Source organism: Puma concolor, chromosome F2 (genome assembly GCF_028749965.1).
Source record: "Puma concolor isolate L17-30 chromosome F2, mPumCon1.1.hap2, whole genome shotgun sequence".
Classification (NCBI taxonomy): Eukaryota; Metazoa; Chordata; class Mammalia; order Carnivora; family Felidae; genus Puma; species Puma concolor.
This window is the reverse complement of record NC_141684.1, coordinates 65,214,900-65,237,978: the sequence shown is the minus strand read 5'-3', so window position 1 is coordinate 65,237,978 and position 23,079 is coordinate 65,214,900. Positions and strand designations below refer to the sequence as shown.

The following is a 23,079-nucleotide window of genomic DNA, read 5'->3' as shown; positions in this document are numbered from 1 at the left end:
CTGGAAAACTTAAAAATTGAAAACTTAAAAATTTTAGTCTTCCTTTAAGATTTTGCTCAGACACCATCTCTTTTGTGTAGAATTCCTTGAGGATCTCAGAACAGGTAATTTTTACATCATCAGTATGTGTACAGCATGTTTTATATATCTATATTAGTACAATGAATTCAAATGTCTTATTTGTGTATATACCGATTGCCTCAACAAGATTAAACACCTGAGAGCAAAGACAAGGCTTTTCATCTTTGAATCCTCAGCTCTCACGTAATGTCTGCCATGGAGAGTCTGTGCAATAAATATTTATTGTAATAATGAAGTCAGGTTTGGGGATCAGTGGAAAGAACCAAGAAATGCTTTTAGGAGAAGATAGTATGTGAGGTTGGCCTTGAAAAACTTCTGAAATATTTCCTTAATTAAAAAAAAGTAATTTTGAGTGGCGCCTGGGTGGCTTAGTCGGTTGGGCGTCCGACTTCGGCTCAGGTCATGATCTCGCAGTCCGTGAGTTCGAGCCCCGCATCGGGCTCTGGGCTGACAGCTCAGAGCCTGGAGCCTGTTTCGGATTCTGTGTCTCCCTCTCTCTCTGACCCTGCCCTGCTCCTGCTCTGTCTCTCTCTGTCTCAAAAATAAATGAATGTTAAAAAAAATTAAAAATAAAATAAAAAATAAAAAAAGTAATTTTGAGATGTTCAGTGTTTTAACACACATAAGGTATATATCTTCATGATTCTCCCTTTAATATGTAAGTGTTTTGCCAGCAAAGCTTTCTTCTCTTTTCTTTTCTTTGGGTGTCTTCCTTCCTTCTTTTTCTTTCTTTCTTTCTTTCTTTCTTTCTTTCTTTCTTTCTTTTTCTGTCTTTTTTCTTTTCTTTCTTTCTTTTTTTCTTTTCTTTCTTTCTTTCTTTCTTTCTTTCTTTCTTTCTTTCTTTCTTTCTCTCTTTCTCTCTTTCTCTCTTTCTTTCTTTCTTTCTTTCTTTCTTTCTTTCTTTCTTTCTTTCTTTCTGTCTTTCTTTCTGTCTTTCTTTCAATTCAAGGCCCAACTGCAGTTGCTCTGAGCATGTATGTATGTGGTATCAGAAGTACTGGACTTTTTAGCCGGAGCATAGATGGCTCTACACCATACGTTCTAGCAAATAGAAATGCTGATGTTCATTATGTATATTTAACTTCTCCTGAACATACTTGGAAATATATAAGTATACCTTTGATCCATAATGGAAAACACATGAGATCCCAAGGCACGTCACTGCTTCATCCGGGCAGATCACCCAAGTCTGATTGTGAAAGCAATAACCGGGGGATCTTTTCATTGCAAATCCTGTCTGTTTCAAGTTATTGGTGGTAGTGAAGCTTTTAGGAGTTCTGGCAGATTTCTTACATGAATTATTAAATGGAATTAACAGTAACTTCTGGAATCTTCCACTCTTAACTATTGCATGTTTCCACATATGTAGTTCTGCTTAAGTAGTCACACAGAAGAAAAAAACATCGATACAATAAACAAATTATGAATTACAGAAATCCAGAACACGGAAAGAAAACTAAGTCTAGACTGTTGCAGTCTGCTTTAAGTACAACTATTCCCTTCATTCCAAACCTTCATATTTACCAACACAAATCTTTATTTTGGCAGCACGTCATGGTTTAGGAGCCACAGAGATCGTCTTTGGAGGCCTCAGTGCGTTTTTCTTTTCTCCTTCTCCTCTTCTTCTTCTTCTTCCAATGTTTGTTTATTTTTGAGAGGGAGAGAGAGAGAGAACATGACCAGGAGAAGGGCAGAGATAGAAAGGGAGACAGGGAATCCCCAGCAGGCCCCATGCTGTTAGCGCAGAGCCTGATGCGGGGCTTGATTTCACAACGGTGAAATCATGACCTGCGCTAAAATCAAGAATAGGACACTTAACGACTGAGCCACCCAGGTGCCCATCAATGTGTTTTTCAGGAGAACTGTCTGTAGATCTTCAACTTGGGAAATCCCTGGATAGTAAGAAAGGTATTATCTAAATTTGAGGATCTCATGAAGGGTCTAGAGGAAGCATCTTTAGGTGGAATAGAGTAGTATCTGGCGTGTAGCTACAGACATATTAAGAACATGTAGATTGTAATTCACATAATTATACGTGAATCAGGAATTCAGATTTGCAAAGGAGGGCTGGCTTGCTTTTATCTCTTATTCCTACCAAAAGCTAAAGGGTGGCTCCCAACCTTTGGGTGTCTGCACTTAGGGAGTTTTCATCTGGGTTCCCAGCCTATATATGGGCGCCAAGCCAGACATTCTAAAGGAAGACAACTTCATTTTAGCGGCAAACCCTCAGACCCACGCATCTTCCCATGACTCTGCCTTTCTCCGATTCTGAGCTAGTGTAGGCAGAGCACGAGGTGCCGAGGACAAGCTCCGAAGGGGCGGTGGGGACCATCCTTTTCGAACAGCGTTTGTAGCTGCCAAGAGTAGCCAACAAGCACCAGATTTATGTGCACTTTGAAAGAAGCACCTTCACCATTGGCTTTTTGAGCGGCGCTGTCGCTAGGGAGCGGCGGGCAGGGCGAGCACAGCCTGGGGAGAAGCCCGGGCTGTTTGTTCCTGCAAGGGGGAAAGGGGACGCACACAGTCGGGCGCGCGGACACACACGCACGCACACGCACGCTTGCCGCGAGTTCGAGCCCCGCAGCCCCCCACCGCCCGAGGGCGCCCCCGGCGCCGCGCCAGGCGGAGAAGCATCCGCCTCCTGGCTCCTGCTGCTGCTGCTGCTGCCGCCCAGAGGAGAGAGGAACCTGGAACCTCTGCCTCGAATTTCCCCCGGCGCCGCGCGCTGCGGAGAGCGGCGGGGGTGGGCGCCAGGAGGAGAACGCGATGAATGAGTTCTCCCCTCGCCTCGGAGTTGACTGAGTTGGCGGCGCCGCGCCCGGGCTTCCGGCTCTCGGCGCCCCACGCGCTCGCGGCTCCCGGGGCTGCAGCCCACGCCCGCGGCCGGGGCTGTGCCCGCCACGCCGGGGGAGCCGAGGCTCTGGAGCTCCTGTCCCGGCTCCAGTCCGGGGGAAAAAGGAAGGTTGTCCCCTGGCCCAGGCGCACGGCCGCGCGCTCTCCCGCACTCTCCGCGGCCCCTTCTGTCTCTCCATGGCGTCTCATCAACAATCCCGGATCCAGGCTTACCTGGAGAAGAACAAGATCGGTCCCCTGTTTGAGGTAAGGCGCTGTGGAGGAGGGCGGTCCCGTTTGTATCTGGGGGAAGGGGTTCAGAACACCCGGAGGGAAGGAGGGACCGCGAACAAATGCGCGGGAGGGGTGGCCGTGCGGCCCCAGTTCACTGGCATTCGCTCTGCCCGGGCCAGGGGGTCCGGAAACGCGGCCGGGCGGGCACCTTGCCGGTTACCTGGGCGCGGACAGGTGAGCTGGAGAGGGCCCAGCGTCAGTCTGGCAGGGGAAGTTTGAGCGGTCTGACTGTCCTGCATCTCTCAGCCTTATGCACAGGACCCGGACAGGCTGAGACCCACAGATGCACACACTTAGACTGTCTTACACGCTCACACTTTCTTCCTGGAATTTACACCGTATTGCATGTTGGATTTTTTTTTTTTTTTTTTTTTTTTTTTTTTTTAATGTTGGCAGTAGTAGAAGCCAGAAAGGTGGAAGAGGCGCTTAGCAATGGGGGAGACTGTGGTTAACTGGGAGAAAACTGAACTGGTAAGGAGTAGGCTTCGGTAGATGAAGGCGCCTTGAGTGAAATTGTCAAACTGAGACGCTGACATTGATCTCTGGATGAAGGAAGAGTCCTGTGCATTGCAGACCCTACATGTGTTAGGGTGAGAAAGGGGCGGAGAAAGATTCAGGAAAAGCATACACGTATTTATGAGAGGAGACGTGTAGCTCTGAGCTGCTTTCTCTCGCCATCAAAGAACCGATGACAGAAATACAGGAGGAGAAAGGAAGAGCGGGAGGACAAGAGAAAAAGAACCAGAGACTGAACTGGGCACTGGCAAAGCGTCCCGGCGGTAGCCAGCGCGCTGGGCAGATGCTAGTTCCCGCGGGGAGGAATGCCCAGGGTCCGTTCCCAGCCCGGTCCCACCATCCAGCTGGGCACGGGTGGGAGACGATCGGACGGACGTGGGAGGCTCGAGATCCTCCCTCCCCCACCAAAAGCAGCTGTGGTCACTATTGGCGGTTTACGTGTCCGCGGCGTGGGAGTAAGGCTGTAACGCGGCAGGGGGAAAAGATAGAGAATGGGGTTGTTCCCTAGTACTGAGGAGAAGAGAATAACTGCAGAGAGGGGTGGGGGAAGCGAAATAATGCCCTAGCACAAAAAGGGAGAGGTGGACAGGGATGTGATCAGATAGGTCTTTTCTCTGGGGAGGATGGGTTTCAGATAACCAAGATTTGCAAGATCTCAAGTTTTTCTGCCCAACTTTAAGTTAACGTTGTAGTGTCTTGGGAGCTATGGCTACTGTTTCAACTGAAACTCGTTGTATAGAGTCATGAAGTCCTATAATGCATGTCTTGATTCTTGTTTCTGCCCAAGTGTTAGCAGAGGAAGTCCATGTAGAATTGCTGGTGCAGCTAGGTTGTTTTATTTTATTCTAATGATTAGAGACCATGCCTAGTTCGATATCTATCTGTATAAAAAGCGGAAGCATAATAACACTTCGTGACACAGTGTATTAATTGTGTTAAAAGAAACATGAAATACTTTCACAGTGTTTCTACGCCCCTAGAATATAAAGTATAATTTACCAGGGAGATTGAGTTGTTTGTTTTAATAGATTTGTTAATTTATTTTAAAATTGCTGAGACTCTCTCCAAATGATAATGAGAGAGTTTGGAATATGTGTAAACTTTCTACATAATTAGGAAATAAATCCAACTTGATTTTTATCAAGTGCTTATTAAAAAAAACTAGCCCTCTAGATAGTTCTGCATTAATGAATTTTAAGTGAAGACGAAATTGTCTCATAAAATCTTAAGACCTCCTCACCAAAAAAAAAAAAAAAAAAAAAAAAGACAAAATTATATGCTATGTATTTTATTGATTTTTTTGGGTGACATATTACCTACATCCCTATTAGCTTGGATTGCAGTGGTGAGTAATTTTTAAGGGTTGATATGTGCTTTAAACAATTGAAGGGAGAAAACAGCTAAGTTTCTGCTTCTAAAAGCAGGTTTGTATGCAACAATTTTGATCATAACAGAGCTTAGTTTTGAATAGAATTATATATACTTCACAAAATTAGAAAATCTCACTAGCCTGTAGCGTCTGTCTCATGCTAGAGAGAATATAAAATGTATAGTGTTCATCTGGCATTCTCAAAGCCCCCAGGGCTTTGGTCAGTGCTTCTCATGAGAACTGCTTCAGGAGATCAAGGAGGAGCCCAGGAACCTGGACTTAGTAAGAAGTGGCACAAATGATTGTTACATATTTAATTTCTGGACCACATTGTAAGAAACGGTGTCATAAGTTAAACTCTTGTGACTCTTAAGTTTTAATATCTGTGCTATGTTGTGATTTTTTTGTGCCCTGGAGTTGGTGGACATAGGCTTACTTTAGTTTTGAAAATATACAAGACCTGAAAATGTGTTCCCTTTACAGATTTTCTAAGTTAGGAATGTTTTAAGAAAACTTACTGGAGTAAAGCACCTTAAAGAGAGCACAGGAATATTGTTTAAAAAAAAAAAGCAACGATAACATATACTGGTTGAGAATATTTGTATCTTGTTATTTTTTTAACTATACAGCTTAATTACCTAATTTAGTTACTTAGTTTATTTCTTAACTTAGTTTATTTGCTTATTTCTAAATTTTATCACTTGAGAAGTTTATAAAGCTATATACAATATGGTATTGTGAAACTATGTTAGATGAAAATTAATCTTGTTTCCACGTGATTGAAGGTATAAATTTATATTGTCTTTAAATATGATTTAACATGCTTAGAGGCATTACAAAACCATGTCTAGAAATCATTGCATTAGAGCTGGGTAATGATATTTTAATTAAATAATATAAAGAGGTAAAGTGAATATGGTAATAATGACATATCCCACAAACTCTTGAAATTTTTAATACTTTTAGTATTCTCATTGGCTTATTCAGGATAGGCTAGTATCCTGATAGCCTAGGCATCAATCTATGAGGAATGCTTGACATCGCTTCAATAAATTAGCACTAGAATCCTATTAATAAAGATTTCCACATGTAACTCCTTACTTAACTGGCGAGATATGAAATGGTTTGACTTTCACCAAAGTATGGTATTTTGTAGCACACGTAGGCAAGATTCATGGCACAAACACAAGACTTACTTCAACCAACTGCTTAATAGTTGAGGAGCTTGACAGTTAAAACTTTTGAAATTGAATAATCAACTGGCATATATCTGCTTTTTGGGATCAAGTGATCTACTTTGTCTATGTTGTAAGTAGTTAAACTTCATTCCCAAGAAATTGTGTATGTGGAACATCACAGTAAATTCTTTATTTTCAACAGAGAGAAGTTTATACTTTTCAGTTTCTCCCATTTCCATGAAATAAACAGAATAATTATTTGAATATTATTGGTTGGAAGGGTCCTCAGGGCAGTCATATATCTTGGTTTAGGACTGATTATGCTTACAAGAGAGTGAAATCCTAAACTATTAAAACTCAGGATAATGGGGTCCCCATTAAATCTTCATAGAATATTTAAATCTCTGTGTATTCACTACAAATTCACTACATTTTTTTCAAATGTGGTCTGACCCACTCCAAGTAGAATGGAACCACTTTATCACCTTCTCTGTTTAGTTCAAAGTACCTCTACTCACATGGGCTAAATTTGTGTTAACTGACTTGACATATATGTTATGAAGTGGACTCATATCAAATGTGTGGTCAACCATCAGCTTGCATCATTCATACAGTTACTACTGCGCAACTTGTTTTTTTCTGATACCCCTGGCCTACATATTCCAGCCATGTCTGCAACCTTGAACTCAAGTTGGCCTGGAGATTCTCAGGCAGTGGCCTGGCAGGATCAGGAGATTTGTTATATATAAGGTAGAGGACTGTTGAGAGAATAAGTAAATATATTGAAAATAATGCAGTCCAGTTTTCTTGCTGATAGAGACGGGATTCACAAATACAAAAAGGAGAAAATGTAGAATGCACCCTGCAGTGTTGGATTGAAATTGGAGGTACTGGTGTATCTCATAACTTCAAGAATAGAAATAGATATAAATGTAATAGAAGTAAATATGGATTTGTATGTAGTAACATATACATAAGTATATATGCCCACATTTATTTCCTTACTCTGTCTACTGTGATGGCCTAAAAAATAGCAACATCTCAGTAGCAGTGAGCACACCAAGTGACAGATTTTGAGTTCTAAATACCATTCTCCATCAAGTGGAACCAGATATCCTTGGAGAAATGGTTGATCCTAGGCTTGAGTCTGGGAAAGCACAAGATAAACCTGGACCATCTTATGCCAGGGAATAAGGAAGTGGTCAAAGAATTATAGGAACATGTCAAAAGCTTGAAGAGACTCCTGTTAACTAAATCTGGGGCAATTTGAGATTCAAAGTATGATAGTAACAGATTATCATACTATAAAATAGGAGTATTTTATTCCACTACAATATATTGGGATACATGAATGTATCTAATTTATGGGGAGAAGATAAAGCTTTACTTTATAGTAGAATGCCAATTAATAAGAGTAGAAGTGGTGCTGGAATTAGAGAATTACTACTTGGCAACCACTGAGCAATAATTGAGGCAATAAACATTAATTGTTGCTAAAAACTAATGGGTGAAAGTTGGAGGAGGAATGAGATGTTTACCTAATGTCTAGTATCTTTCCACAAAGTAGTTGTTAATTACAAAGGGAAAAGTAACTTTATAGTGAAGAAACCAGGCAGACTGAACTTTACTCAAGTGATGGGACAAATCAATATTGTGTGCTCCTGATAGTATGCAGCTAAAACAACTTTAATTCTTTAATATTTATGCCAATTACACATGACCTGAGCTGAATAATGAGAAAATATCTGATAATTTTGATAGGGAAATTCTGATTTTCTGATGTGTTCAATAATGTATAAAGTCATGACAGTCAAGGAAAGTCTCAAACTGATGGGACAATACAACTAAGTGCAGAATATGGTCCTAGAACTGATATGTTCACTAGGAAGGACATTATTAGGAAAGTTTTGCAAAACTTGAATGGGGTCTCTAGGTAAAGTATATATATGGAGTTATTTCTGCTCTTCATATACTTTTTCTGTAAGTTTAAAGTTCTTTTAAAATTAAAAAAATATTAAAAATAAAAAAGACCATCTAGGAAACAAGTATTTGCAAGTAGTTCACCCATTGGATATTTTTTTAAAGATTAAATTATGTGAACTTAGTTAAGAATTGTATCTGTGACTTACAGATACAATTGAAATCAGTAAGTATTAAGCTATAGTTTTGAGTATAGCTATACTTACAGTCATGGTCAACTAAGCATATGCATTTTCCTCTTCTCCCTCCAAACTTTTATTGAAATATCAACAAAAATGTTAAAAAATAAATACATAAGAGTGCTGGAACACAAGGAAAGGTGCTGAGGCAGAGAGACTGTTTCTCCCATATGAACAGAATTTCTTTATTATGAATGGTGGTATATCCTTTGCACCTATCTATGGTCAAGTGACATAGAGTCAATTATAAGTAGTGGAAATGTTATTTGGAATTCCCTGGAAGGTGCCTTAAAATAGTTGGATTCAGTTTGGACATGTTCCTCATATGCCTTCCTTCCTTATTGTTGTCTAGAATGCCTCTTTGTTCATTCTTCCTTTGTACCCTTCTTTATTCTCTCCACTTCCCCAGGCAACTACTTGTTTCCTTTCTGTTACCGTAGAATAGTTTTCCTTTTCTAGGGTTTTGTATAAATGGAATCCTATGCTATGCATGCTTTTTTTCTGTATATCTTCTTTCACTCAATATAACTATTTTACAATTCATCCATCTTGTGTCATGTATCAGTAATTTATTTCTTTTAGTTTCTGAATAGTATTCTATATGGATGTATGCATTTGCTTCTCTTGGGTAAATACCTGGAATAAATTGGCTGGATCATATGGTAGGTGTATATTTAACTTTTTAAGACATTAGCCACTAGTTTTGAAAAGTGTATGTACAATTTTACATTCCAACCAACATTGTATGAGGATTCCAATTGTTCCACGTTCTCGCCAAAACTTGGTGTTGTCTGTCTTTGTAATAATAGCCATTCTAATAGGTTTGTGTGATATCTCATTTAGTTTTAATTTATATTTACATTATGGCCCCACTCTTACCCCTATATTCTGAGACCAGTGTCAGTGGAGATCATGTGGGAAGCATGGCTTCTCTCACCCCTGGCAGTAATGAGGCATTTCTTTCCCTCCCCACCTGGGTCATGTCAGGAGAGGCCTAGAAAAAGAGTCAGGACTTTCAACATTGCTGAGTGGTAATGAGGCGATTCTTGCCATGAAATCCATGCCAAGATACATTATAGTTAAACTTCTGGGGAAAAAAAAGTCAAGATATATCTTGAAAGGAGCGAGAGAAATGAAATACCATACCTATACAGGGAAAACAATTTGAATAGCAGCAGATTCTCATCAAACCTATGAATGTCAGAAAGAAGTGGCACAATATTTTTCAAATGCTGAAAGAAAGAGTCTAGAGTTTTATAATCAGAGAAAATATCCTTTAGAAATGAAGGGGAAACCAAGAGAATTTGTTACCAATGGGTCTACTCTAAAAGTTTGGCTAAAGGAAGTTCTCTAAACAGAGAGGAATTGATAAAAGAAAAAAAACTTTAGAACATTAGGAAAGAAGAAAGAACATGGAAAGAGAAAAAAATATGACTAAATATAATACATTTTCCTTCTCCTTTTGAGTTTCCTAAATTATGTTTGATGGTTGAAGCAAAAATTATGGCAATGTCAGGTGTCGTTCTAAATGTATGTAGAGAAAATATTTGAGAGTTGTATTATAAGCAGGAGAGAGTAAAGGGGAGAAAAGGAGGTAAGGTTTCTATAGTTCACTTAAACTGGTAAAACAACAACACCTATTGATAAGTTGTGCATTTTTAATGTCATACCTAGAGCAACCACTAAAAAAGCTATACAAAAAGATGCCCTCAAAAACTCTGGTAGTTTAAAATGGAGTTCTCGGGGCACCAGGCTGGGTTAGTCAGTTGAGTGTCTATCTGACTCTTGTTTTTGGCTCAGGTCATGATCTCACAGTTCATGAGTTTGAGTCCCACATTGGCCTCCACACCCTCTCAAAATAAATAAATAAACTTAAAAAATAAATAAAATGGAGTTCTAAAAAATGTTCATATAACTCACAGGAGTAGGAAAAAGAAAAACAAAGCAAAGAACAAATAGAAAACAAAAAAAAATAACATGGCAAACTTTAGTCATAATATGTCAATAATTAAATTAAATGCAAATGGTCTAAATATACCAGTTAAAAGACAGAGATTGTCAGAGTAGATTAAAAAAATATGACCCAACCAGTAGGCAGTATCTAAGAAACTCACTTCAAATACAAAGAAACAAGCAGGCTAGAAGTAAAGAATAGAAAAAAAAAATATGATTGAAACATCCAAAGAAAGGAGGAGTGGATCTTTTAATGTCAGATAAAGTAGACTTCAGAGGATAGAAAATTACTAGAGACAGGAACTGCCATTATGCAGTAATATAAGGGTAAACCTACCGAGAAAAATAGCAGTCAACAGCAGAGCTGCAAAGTGTTTGAAGTGGAAACTGACAGACTTAAGCAGAGAAGTAGAGAAATCTACAACTATAGTTAGGAAATTCAAAACCCTTCTCTTGACAATTGGAAGAAAAACTATACAGAAAATCAGGAATGCTATAGAGGAACAAATGCACATCAAAGGATATAGTCGACATTTGTAGACCACTCAATGCAACAACTGCAGAATACATATTTTTTTTTTCAAGTGACACGGAATGTATACAAAGGCAGACCATTCCCTGAGCCACAGAACAAACCTCAGCTGAAATCATACAACAGGTTTTCTCCATTACAATGGAATAAAACTAGAAACCAGTAACAGAAAGAAAACAGGAAAATTTCTAAAACGCTGTGAAAATATACAGAATACTTCTAAATAATCTACTGGTCAAAGAAGAAATCTCAGGGAAATAAAAATCCATCAAACAATGGAAAGGAAGATATATCACAATTTGTGGAACACAGCTCAAGCAGTGCTGAGAGAATTTTATAGGGTAACATGCATACATTAAAAAAGTGGACTGATGTGATTGGTTAGAATAGGGCCCATGCTTTTTATGTCATTCCTCTGTGCCCTTCCAGTCATAGAGGACAATCTGTCCAGCTAGAGAGAGGGCTCTTCTACAGTGAAGGATGTGTGAGTATCAGTAATCCGCTGACAATGGGTGTTTGTCATGTTTTGTATCCAAAGTAGATCTTCAGTTCTTAAAGGTGGGAAACAAATATCTTGCCTCATTCTTTATTGTGCATTCACTATAGTGTCTAGTGGAGCACAGACAATAAAGCGCAGACAATAAAGGAGTTGATATCTGTTGAATTAAACAACACACAAACAAGACTTGTGTATTTTTTTCCTTCTATGGAAAAAAATACATTTAAGTCACAACCAGCTAGCAAATAGCGTCTTAATATTTATTCCTTTAAGACCTAGAGCAAAATATTCCCCGTCACATTAATTAGCCTTTATGTACAGTGAATAACTTTTAATTATGTACTTAACTATCTAATTCACTTTCAGCTATATTTTTTCCTTTTTAATATCTGCTTTCACGAGAGGGCCTGATAAATTAATCCACACCACTGTATAAGGCTTAATGTATACCCCGCCCCCCAGCACATTTGCATTTGAAGGGAGGAAGTTGCATGACACAGTTATATGGGATGAAGCAGGTGATCTTGGGAAATAATACGAGCTTAGCAACCATTTATTCTCTGCTTGACCCTGGGCACTTGATGATCTCTGTGAACATTAATGTCCTCATCTGCAAGACAATACCTAAGAGGGATTTTATGAGGACTATATGAGATGAAACAAAGTCTAAAGAACCCAATCCAGTGCCTGGCACTTGGTGGACACCCAATATTTTGACTGCCATCTCATTAGATGCTACTACTTCTCTTTTCAACGTTTTTTTTTTTTTTTTTTTTTTTTAATTTTTGGGACAGAGAGAGACAGAGCATGAACGGGGGAGGGGCAGAGAGAGAGGGAGACACAGAATCGGAAACAGGCTCCAGGCTCTGAGCCATCAGCCCAGAGCCCGACGCGGGGCTCGAACTCACGGACCGCGAGATCGTGACCTGGCTGAAGTCGGACGCTTAACCGACTGCGCCACCCAGGCGCCCCTCTTTTCAATTAATAGTAATAACTCAGTGACAGACCCTGTGGAGAGATGCTTTTGAAGGATGGCCTTCTAGTATGCTGAAATTAGAACTAATTCAAAGTGTGGAAAAAACAACAGAGTAAACATCTGCTTTTTAAGGTTGTAGCTCTGATATCTCTGAAAAAGCACTGTGGCACAGTTAGAAAGGAGAGTAGGCCAGTGTGTGTGTGTGTGTGTGTGTGTGTGTGTGTGAGTGTGTGTGTGTGTGTTCTTTGTTCAGCGGTGGGAGAAAGGGAGGTCTTGCTTGTTGCTGTATCACAGAAGTATACTTTACTTTGGCTAAATTTGGAGACATTATACATAATTAGAAAACAATCCAGAATATATCTTATTGTCTCAGAGAGGCAACCTGGATCACTCCCAACTAAAATAGCACACACAGATCCAATGTCCCTGTCACTCTCTGTAGCATGTTTTTTTTATATCCCTTATTGTATTTGATATTGTTTTATTGGCTTTATTCCTTTGATTTCAGTTTATATTCTGTTTATTCCACTAGAGTATAAATTTCTTATGGGAAGATATTTTGGCAGTCTTTGTAACTGTGTCTTCCTGCCTAGAAAATGTCTGGTATGTAAATGGTGTTCTACTAAATAGTTGTCAAGTACATTTATGAATGAAAAAAATCAGGGTCAACCTATCAAATTTGAAAAGTGTGGTTTGGGTATGAATAATCATTTGCCACTAGGAGTCTGGGAATATCTCAGCAGTTTATGAGAGATTTCACTTTCTTTAAAATTCATTATGACTTTGTTATCTTTTCAACAGCTATTAAGTTCTTTGGCACATGATGTTTGGAATGTCATTTACATTCATTTGGTACATATTTATTGGGTGCTGTATTATGTATTAAGAAATATAAATTGAAATAAAATATTTCCTGTCCTCAAAAACTCCTGCATATTTAGAAAAGACTGATAATACTTGGGGCACTCTCAAATATTATATTCTGGTAAATTTTACAGAAGCCTACCTTGGTTTTCTGTTTATATGTTTGGTACGTTTTCATACGTAGCAATACATTCCATTAATAGACTAATAGAAGTAAGAAATTAATATTTGAAGTTCAGATTTAGAGATTGGTTTCCAATAAATTTGCCATAGAATCAAGTATGTAAATTGAATAAGGTAAAGGGTAGATTTGTTAGTTTCTGTTGTTTTTGCTCCTGGGAGTTCTTAGCACCAGTAAGACATCTAAACATGAATTATTAAAAATACCTAAATGATCTGATTGTTGAGTAATGTTCTACATGAAACACACTGACAGTTTTCGGTTGTAAGTTGTTCCTTTAACATAAAAGAGAGAACTTTCTTTTTGAAGTATAGCCTGGAGTGTAAAGGGGTATATAACTCCTGCGCTTTCTTCGCTTTTTGAACATATTGATCTGAAATCAAAAAGTGACAAGCTATATTGAATTGACAGTACATTTGATTTGTCTGCACATTGAAATAATATATCTATTTGTGTGAAGTGAACTATATTGTATTAAGATTTATTGTAGCTGTATATTTCTGAGATATTATTTTTATTTTAATGCTATTTTACTCCTAGGATTCTCTCCAGAGGATCTGGTATTGTTTTGTTGATTTCATTTTTTCTTGTTATGTTTTTTATTTACGATATATAATAATTATTTTAGCATTATATAAAATGGTGATTAAAACCAGCTACAGTTTATTATGCACAGAATATTATTCTATTCTGACTAAAAATACTTATTGAAACATTTCTTATTATCTTTCCTCTTAGTGATATAAGAATGATATGAAAAACACTCTTAAAATATACAGATGACAAATACTCTGCTATGTGGAACCTTAAAGTCTTAGTTTTCCAGAATTTTAAAACTCTAACCCTTTCTTTATATTCAGGTAAGATGTTGAGGTCTGTGTACAATTAGCAACACGTCACTGCCATAGTCTATGGATGGTTAGGGAATCCAATGACAATAGTTCAATCTTGAGAAATAGTGAAGAATTCATGCAGGTCATGTACATCAAGTTCTTAAGTTATTAACAAGTATATTTTTGGATAAAGTTAGTTGAAGAGTGACTTGGGTGCCCATTCAGCTTTAGGGTGACCCACTAAAGAATTACTTTCACTGAGCTGTGCAGTGAGTGATTTAAGAAGCCTTTATTGAGAGTCATTATAAGAATCAGACCATGAAAATACGGTTTTGTCATCTATTAAAGGATGTTGTGGAGGGGCATATTCATTGCATTAGACAGCATCCTCTTATGAGAACTACTGTTCTCTTTTATAATGTCAAAAATAGGTTATGAACCTCACACCTTCAGAATGGCTAAAATAAAAAACACAAGAAACAACAAGTGTTGTCAAGGATGCCAAGAAAAAGGAACCCTCGTGCACTGTTGGTGGGAATGCAGACTAGCTCAGCCATGTGGAAAACAGAATGGAGGTTCCTCAAAAAATTAAAAATAGAATTACCATATGATCCAGTAGTTCCACGACTGGGTATTTACCCAAAGAATATGAAAATACTAATTTGAAAGGATATAGATACCACTATGTTTGTTGCAGAATTCTTTACAGTAGTCAAATTAAGGAATCTTCCCAAGATGAATGGATTAAAAAAGGTGGTATATATGTATATATAATGGAATATTACTTAGCCATAAAAAGAATGAAAGCTCGCCATTCGGAACAACATGGATGAATCTAGAGAGTATTATACTAAGTGAAATAAGTCAGTCAGAGAAAGACAAATACCAGATGATGTCATTCATATGCGGAATTTAGGAAGCAAGGCAAACAAGCAAAAAAGAGACAAACCAAAAGGTAGACTCAACTATTGAGAACAAACAAATGGTTACCAGAGGGGAGATGGGTGAGGGCATAGATGAAATAGGTGAAGAGGGTTAAGAGTACACTTATCATGATAAGCACTGAGTAACATATACAATTGTTGAATCACTATATCATACACCTGAAACTAATGTAACACTGGATGTTAACTATACTGGAATTAAATAAAAGATAAAATAAAAAATAAAGAAAAACTGTTGTATATGAATATTTTGAATTGTGTAATTCATAGCATTCCTTTCCTTTTTTTCTTTGTATAGGCTTCTGGAAAACTCATGGTAGCCAGAATGTAGGTCATTATCATGAACATTTTTTTTAATTGAAATATAATTAACATACAGAGTTATAGTAGTTTCAGGTATGCAATATGATTCAACAATTCTATGCATGTCTCAGTGCTTATGAAGATAAGTGTACTCTTAATATCTTTTATCTCTTTCACTCCTCCCCCTATCCACTTCCTCTCTGGCAACTACTAGTTGTCCTCTGTATTTAAGAATCTGGTTTTTTGTCTCTTTTTACTTTATTTATTTGTTTTGTTTCTAAAATTCCACACATGAGTGAAGTCATATGGTATTTGTCTTTCTCTGACTGAATTATTTTGCTTAGCCTTACAACCTTTAGATCCATTTACATTGTTGCAAATGGCAAGATTTCATCCTTTTTTTTAATGGCTGAGCAATGTTCCATTGTATATATACCACATCTTCCTTATCCATTCATCTATGGAGAGATACTTGGGTTGCTTCCATAATCATGGCTATTGTAAATAATGCTGCAGTAAATATTGGGGTGCATATATCTTTTTGGATTAGTGTTTTTGGTTTCTTTGGGTAAATACCCAGTAGTGGAATTACTGGGTCATAGGTAATTCTATTTGTAATTTTTTTGAGAAACCTCCATAGTGTTTTCCACAGTGGCCGCACCAGTTTGTATTCCCACCAGTAGCACATGAAGATTCCTTTCTCGTGAGCATTTATATCTCCCTTCTTTTCCCCACATTGTCTTCACTTGTTTTACTTTATGTTTCCCTCTACTTTTTATTTATGCTATTTGATCATAATCTATACTTCTTTGGAAAATACTTTAACTTCCTTCTGAAATAAGGATGAATATAAATATGTTATATAAATCATAGAATGACCTAATCTTGTTCCAGATAATTTGGGCATATCATAGGATGTATTGAATCATCTGTTTCCTGTTGTTACATGTTATAGCTGGCTTTCTTTCTGGAAATATTTATTTGGCTCATTCTGGATGTTTAGTGAGAATATGTTTGCAGGATTAGCCTCCCAGGGTTAGCCTTTTGAGTAGCAGAGATGAAGCTGCCTTAAAAGGCAAGCTTTGAGACTCAGGGCTTTTACACAATGTTTTCTCTGCTTAAAGGTTTTCCTTCACATGCCTCACATGGCCAGCTCCTCCTACTGTTCAGATCTCAGGTTTAAACATACTGTCAGAGAGGCCCTCACAGACCACTCAATCTCAGCAGCTTCCCATCAGCCCCTATCACACCATGTTGTTTTATTTCCACACAGCACTCATCAGGTGTGGCCTTTTCTCATTTATTTATTTAGAGATTGGTTCACTGTCTTAAATTAAGCTCCACAAGGAAAGTATCTAATTTGCCAACCTTGTTCTCTGCCATGTCTTCACAATGCACAGTAAGCCCATTTCCTGCAATCAGGTATTCATTCTCATTCTTCTTACCAAACATTCCTTAAAAAGGTTAAACAAGCTTTGCTCTAGATAGGATATTATATGGAACCATTAAAAATGTAGAAAATATGAATTCAAGATTGTATGTGTATGTAACTATGTAGCATATGCAAAAAGATAAGAATGGATAAGAATGGTCTATAGCTTTTATATGAAGTGCTCAGTGGAGGGGCTGTTTTTGCTCCCACAACCATTCTGATTTTCCAAGCTCTCTGTATTACTGTGCTATTGCTTTTAGTATTAAGTCATTTGTTTTAGATCATTTCATCTCCTTGAGGCCCCTACTAACTCCCATATGTGTACTATATTTGCATATTAGTACTGGATTTCTTGTAAACTAAAACCCTAATGGGGCCTATTGGCAGAGGTTGAAGGAAAACCCCTCATTCAGGAGACAAATCAAAAATGATGGTTATGACAAGCTAGAAGCAGGTGTCATGCAAATGAGCACCAGGTGATTAGAAATGGTGCCAGGTGGGCAAGTGGAAAGGCATAAGTCAACATTTTCAAATATAACCTGACTATCATGTTTTACCCACCCCTTTCTTTTTTTTAAACCCTTTTTAAAGAGTTGAAAAAACATTGAGAAGTGTGGACACACAACACACATGTGCGTGCACGCTTACACACACACACACACACACACACACACACACACACACACAGTTTCTCTACTCATTGTGGCCATGCTTCTTAAACAAGAGTATGTATTCATTATGACAAATCCTAATAACTGTGGATGATATTCAAGGTTCATGTACATTTTATTTATTTATTTATTTTTATTTTTTTTTTAACATTTTTTTTTCAACGTTTATTTATTTTTGGGACAGAGAGACAGAGCATGAACGGGGGAGGGGCAGAGAGAGAGGGAGACACAGAATCGGAAACAGGCCCCAGGCTCCGAGCCATCAGCCCAGAGCCCGACGCGGGGCTCGAACTCACGGACCGCGAGATCGCGACCTGGCCGAAGTCGGACGCTTAACCGACTGCGCCACCCAGGCGCCCCTCATGTACATTTTAAAGATAATCAAACTTTAGAGAATTTTCATGCTTGTACTTTGTCACTTTTAGCTCTGCGTCCATCCATCCAGGAGGATGAATTCACAGTCCAGGGTCATTAAAGATGCAAGAGTTTTGGAACATTGAATTATGAGATGAATTCCAAACTGGGGTGGCATTCAGGGTCCTCCAAAATCTACTTAACCATACTTCTCATTTTCCCCACACACTGCCTTCAGTGTGAGCAAGGTACTTTGTCCAATTATCCCAGTACATATAATATCAAGTCTTTGCTTGATATTCTTTCTACATGGAATATTTTCTCTGTTTGCTATAATGTCTTAGATGGGGTTCCTTGGGAGACAGACTCTGAGGTGGAGATTTGCATGCAGAGGGTTAACTGTGGCGTGCTTATGGGAGCAGCACCTTGAAGGGAGTGAAGGAAGTGGGTTTGAGTGGAGGAACAAAGTGAACTGTGAAGTAGTTATAATAGAACTCTCAGACGATCACAGGAGAGCCCTGCAAGTGCAGAGGTCCTGTTCCTTTGCACTTTAGTGATTAGAAGCAAGCTTCCTCCAAAGAATGTGACCTTGGATGAGGCAGCTGCCTTCCTGGAAGGACGAATCTGGACAAGACCTTAGGTGAGAGCCTCTAACAGCCAACACTCCTGGCAGCTGGCAGAATGAGCTTTTGTTTCTGAAGAAAGAATCTGGGCACATACCCCAGAATCTACATTTTCCTGTTTGAGTATCAACCACTCATTAAGGGATAGTTCATGTTTTGTTTCTTTAATTAAATATTTTTGACTTCTCTAGCTACCCTAGATTTTCTGTTTCTGTGAACTATTGCACTTAGGGGCTGTGCCACTCACTTTTGTGGTTAACCACAACGTTACTTAACTACTTTCTTCGTTATGGTTTGCTTTTCTAACTATACTGTTGGCTTATTTTTTTTTTCTTAATGTTCCTCCTAAGTATCTAATTTGTAGTATATGCATCATAAGAATTTAATTAAATACTTGTTGAATGAGTAAATGCATAATAACAGCATGGCTTGCAGAAACACAAGATAATCTTTGCTTTATCACAAAATAGGCTAAACCTTTCCACTACTTCTAAGCTTCATAAATGAAAAATATGCAGAAGATTAAAAGATGATCCACAAAGTAAAAGGAATTAATATCTCTATAGTCTATTACAGGAGTCAGTGGATCCGCTTTTGTGTGTGTGTGTGTGTGTGTGTAAGATGGACCAATTTGGATTTTCTGTTGTTTGTCAGAAAAGAGTCTTTAAGTTATCCATGTGGTTAAAAATATTGTGATTTGTAGGGTGCCTGGGTGGCTCAGTTGGTTAAACATTCAACTTCAGCTCAGGTCATGACTCATGGTTCATGGGTTTGAGCCCCACATCGGGCTGTGTGCTGACAGTGTGGAGCCTGCTTAGGATTCTCTCTCCCTCTCTCCCTCCCTCCCTCTCTCTCAAAATAAATAAACTTAAAAAATATTGTGATTTGTGGAAAGTAAAAACGTAATTATGTGACTCCATTCAATCTGTGCGAGCCTAAGAAAGATGCAGCTAAAATAAATGGCATCCTTTTTTGTGTGTTTAATTGATTGCCTTCTCTCTCACATGGGGTATACATCTGGGATTCTTAGATGGATGGTTTTTTTCTTGATGGCTCATTTTGACCAAATAATCAAGGTTTTTCATAAAAATCATATAGTTTGTAGAAATTAAGTCTGATTTTGAAGTTTTTTTTTTGTTAATACCAAGATCTTATTAAGTATGCAGCAGAGTTTTCATTTGTGAAAAATTAAGATAGAAAAATTGGTCATTTTAATCTTCTCTGGACCAGTTAAGATGCAATAGAGTCTATACGTATTAGTTTACTTTCTACTGTATTTTAATACACTTAAAATGTGATTTTTGGAGGGTCATCTAGCTCAATGAAGTCCTACTCCCAAAAGGTTTCAAATGCCACCTTACTCTATGAAAATGAGGACGTTTTACCCCAGATTATTCTGAGATTGGACCAGAAAGTAGATTTAATTATGATGAAAGGAAATTTATCATTTTGATTTTAAATGTGTGTTGAGAACCATGCTAAATTATCCTAGTTTATTTTTATTTAGCCCTAAATTATTTTGAATTTTTCCATGTAAAGAGCCATATTGTTTGTGAAAAGCACAGTGTTGTTTCTTTTTTCCAGCTATTATAGCTTTTATTTCCTTTTTTTAAAAATCATATGATGATATGATGGCTATTATTAGTGAAAAGTAGTAAAAATGACAGTTTTGTTTCTTTTCAGTGTCAATAGCCTTTTTGTCTTTTTTGAGGAGAAGAGGGACTTTACTCCTTTGGCTAAGAATTCTAATACAGTGTTGAAAAGAAATGGTAATACTTTGTACTTTTTTGAGTGGGTTCTGATTTTAAGAGGAATGATCATTGCAACATTAGTAGAGTTTAAATAAATGGATAACTTATAAAGTTAAAAAAATTTCCTTCTCTTAATAGTTTGCTAGAACTTTTAAAATTAAAACCTGAGTTCACTTGGAGTGCCTGGCTGGCTCACTTGGAAGAGCATGTGACTCTTGATTTCAGGGTTGTGAGTTCAAGCCCCACATTGGGCACAGAGAATACTTTAAAAATATTGACTTCACTTAATATTCAAAGGTCTTATTCATATATTGATATTATCATATGACTTTTCTCCTTTATTCTGTTAATTGGAAGAAGTACATTATTGGAATTTTAAAATGTTAAACCAGTTTTGAATTTCTGGGAGAAATTGATTCTGATCAGTTGCTGGGTTTGGATTGCTAATATGTTATTTAAGACTTCCCTCTTCAAAAAACCCCTCTGACCTCAGCCGCAGAAATTTCTTACTTGATGCATCTCCAAAGGCAAGGGAATTAAAAGCAAAATGAACTGTTGGGACCTCATGAAGATAAAAAGCTTCTGCACTGCAGAGGAAGCAATCAACAAAACTAAAAGGCAACCTACAGAATGGGAAAATATATTTACAAATGACATATTGGACAAAGGGCTATCCAAAATCTATAAAGAACTCACCAAACTCCACACCCGGAAAACAAATAATCCAGTGAAATAATTGGCAGAAGACATGAATAGGCACTTCTCTAAAGAAGACATCCAGATGGCCAACAGGCTCATGAAAAGATGCTCAACGTCACGCCTCATCAGGGAAATACAAATCAAAACCACACTGAGATATCACTTCACACCAGTCAGAGTGGCCAAAATGAACACATCAGGAGACTATAGATGTTGGAGAGGATGCACATCAGGAGACTATAGATGTTGGAGAGGATGTGGAGAAACGGGAACCCTCTTGCACTGTTGGTAGGAATGCAAACTGGTGCAGCCACTCGGGAAAACAGTGTGGAGGTTCCTCAAAAAATTAAAAATATATCTACCCTACGACCCAGCAATAGCACTGCTAGGAATTTATCCAAGGGATACAGGAGTGCTGATGCATAGGGGCACTTGTACCCCAAAGTTTATAGCAGTGCTTTCAATAATAGCAAAATTATGGAAAAAGCCTGAATGTCCATCAACTGATGAACGGATAAAGAAACTGTGATTTATATATACAATGGAATACTAGTTGGTAATGAGAAAGAATGAAATATGGCCTTTTGTAGCAACGTGGATAGAACTGGAGAGTGTTATGCTAAGTGGAATAAGTCATACAGAGAAAGAGAGATACCATATGTTTTCACTCTTATGCGGATCCTGAGAAACTTAACAGAAGACTGTGGGGGAGGGGAAGGGAAGAAAGAAAAAAGAGAGGGAGGGAGCCCAACCGTAAGAGACTCTTTTTTTTTTTTTTAATTTTTTTCCCAACGTTTATTTATTTTTAGGACAGAGAGAGACAGCGCATGAACGGGGGAGGGGCAGAGAGAGAGGGAGACACAGAATCTGAAACAGGCTCCAGGCTCTGAGCCATCAGCCCAGGGCCTGACGCGGGGCTCGAACTCCCGGACCGCGAGATCGTGACCTGGCTGAAGTCGGACGCTTAACCGACTGCGCCACCCAGGCGCCCCAAGAGACTCTTAAAAACTGAGAGTAAACTGAGGGTTGATGGGGGGTGGGAGGGAGGGGAAAGTTGGTGATGGGCATGGAGGAGGGCACCTGTTGGGATGAGCACTGGGTGTTGTATGGAAACAAATTTGACAATAAATTTCATATATATATATATGAATATATATATATATAATAATATATATAATAATATATATAATATATATAATAATATATATAATATATAATATATAATATATAATATAATAATATATATAATAATAATATATAATATATATATATATTATATATATATAAGACTTTCCTCTTCTACTTTTGGAAGTTTCAGACTTAATTGTGTGTGCGGTTTTCCCAGAAATAGTAGGATGCATGATGAGTAATATGTTTACCTTCCTCATGAATAATGCAGTAGCTTTAGAGTGCTTTCCCTCTTGCCACTACTTTTGCCAGCATATATGCTGTTGTTCATTATTTCAATTCATTTTTTTAAATTCCAACCCACAAAATAGACAGGTAACAAGTACCTTAATCTTTTATTCACATTTTAAGATGTTCTTTCACATACTTCTCCCTAGACATCCTTGAAACCAATCTTCCAATTCTGTTATTTTCAAATCTTCTAGCCACACTATTATCCACTGCCCATAAATCAGTGAATCCCTATTTCTGGCAATAGATCAATTACAAGGGTAAGTAAATATTCTTAAAGCTTTAGAGCCTTTCTCTCTTTCTTTCTAGAAGACTTCTTGGTGGACATATAATACCTTAATAGTCCACTTGATTCTATGCCAGTATGTCATACTGGACCAGGTCTAAACCAGTATCAAGTGTTTTTTTGTTTTGTTTTGTTCCTTTTTTTTCTCCTTAGTCATGCATCACTAATGAACTCCCCATGAGGATGTACATATAGGTTGAGGGAGAGGCAATGTAGCAGAAGCACATATTTAAGGAATCTGAGCTACCTGCATATGTAATTTACTGTGCTCTGGATTTCTGCTGTAAATGTCCAATCTTATGGTGTGGTAGTCAGAGAACGCCCAATTCA

The 23,079-nt window shown here is 37.9% G+C and overlaps 1 protein-coding gene across 7 annotated transcripts in view; it reads left to right on the top strand.

Moving 5' to 3' along the window:
- Positions 1-2,948: 2,948 nt before the first annotated feature.
- Positions 2,949-23,079, top strand: part of CF2H8orf34 (chromosome F2 C8orf34 homolog) — a 413,316-nt gene continuing 393,185 nt past the window's right edge. For 6 of the 7 annotated variants that reach the window (XM_086696036.1, XM_086696035.1, XM_086696034.1 and 3 more), the window contains exon 1: positions 3,097-3,180. In XM_086696036.1, the coding sequence (XP_086552162.1) occupies positions 3,112-3,180 (69 nt within the window). In that variant the 5' untranslated portion in view covers positions 3,097-3,111. Of the gene's footprint in view, positions 3,181-23,079 lie in introns of all 7 variants that reach the window. The other variant, XM_086696037.1, reaches the window with a different exon arrangement.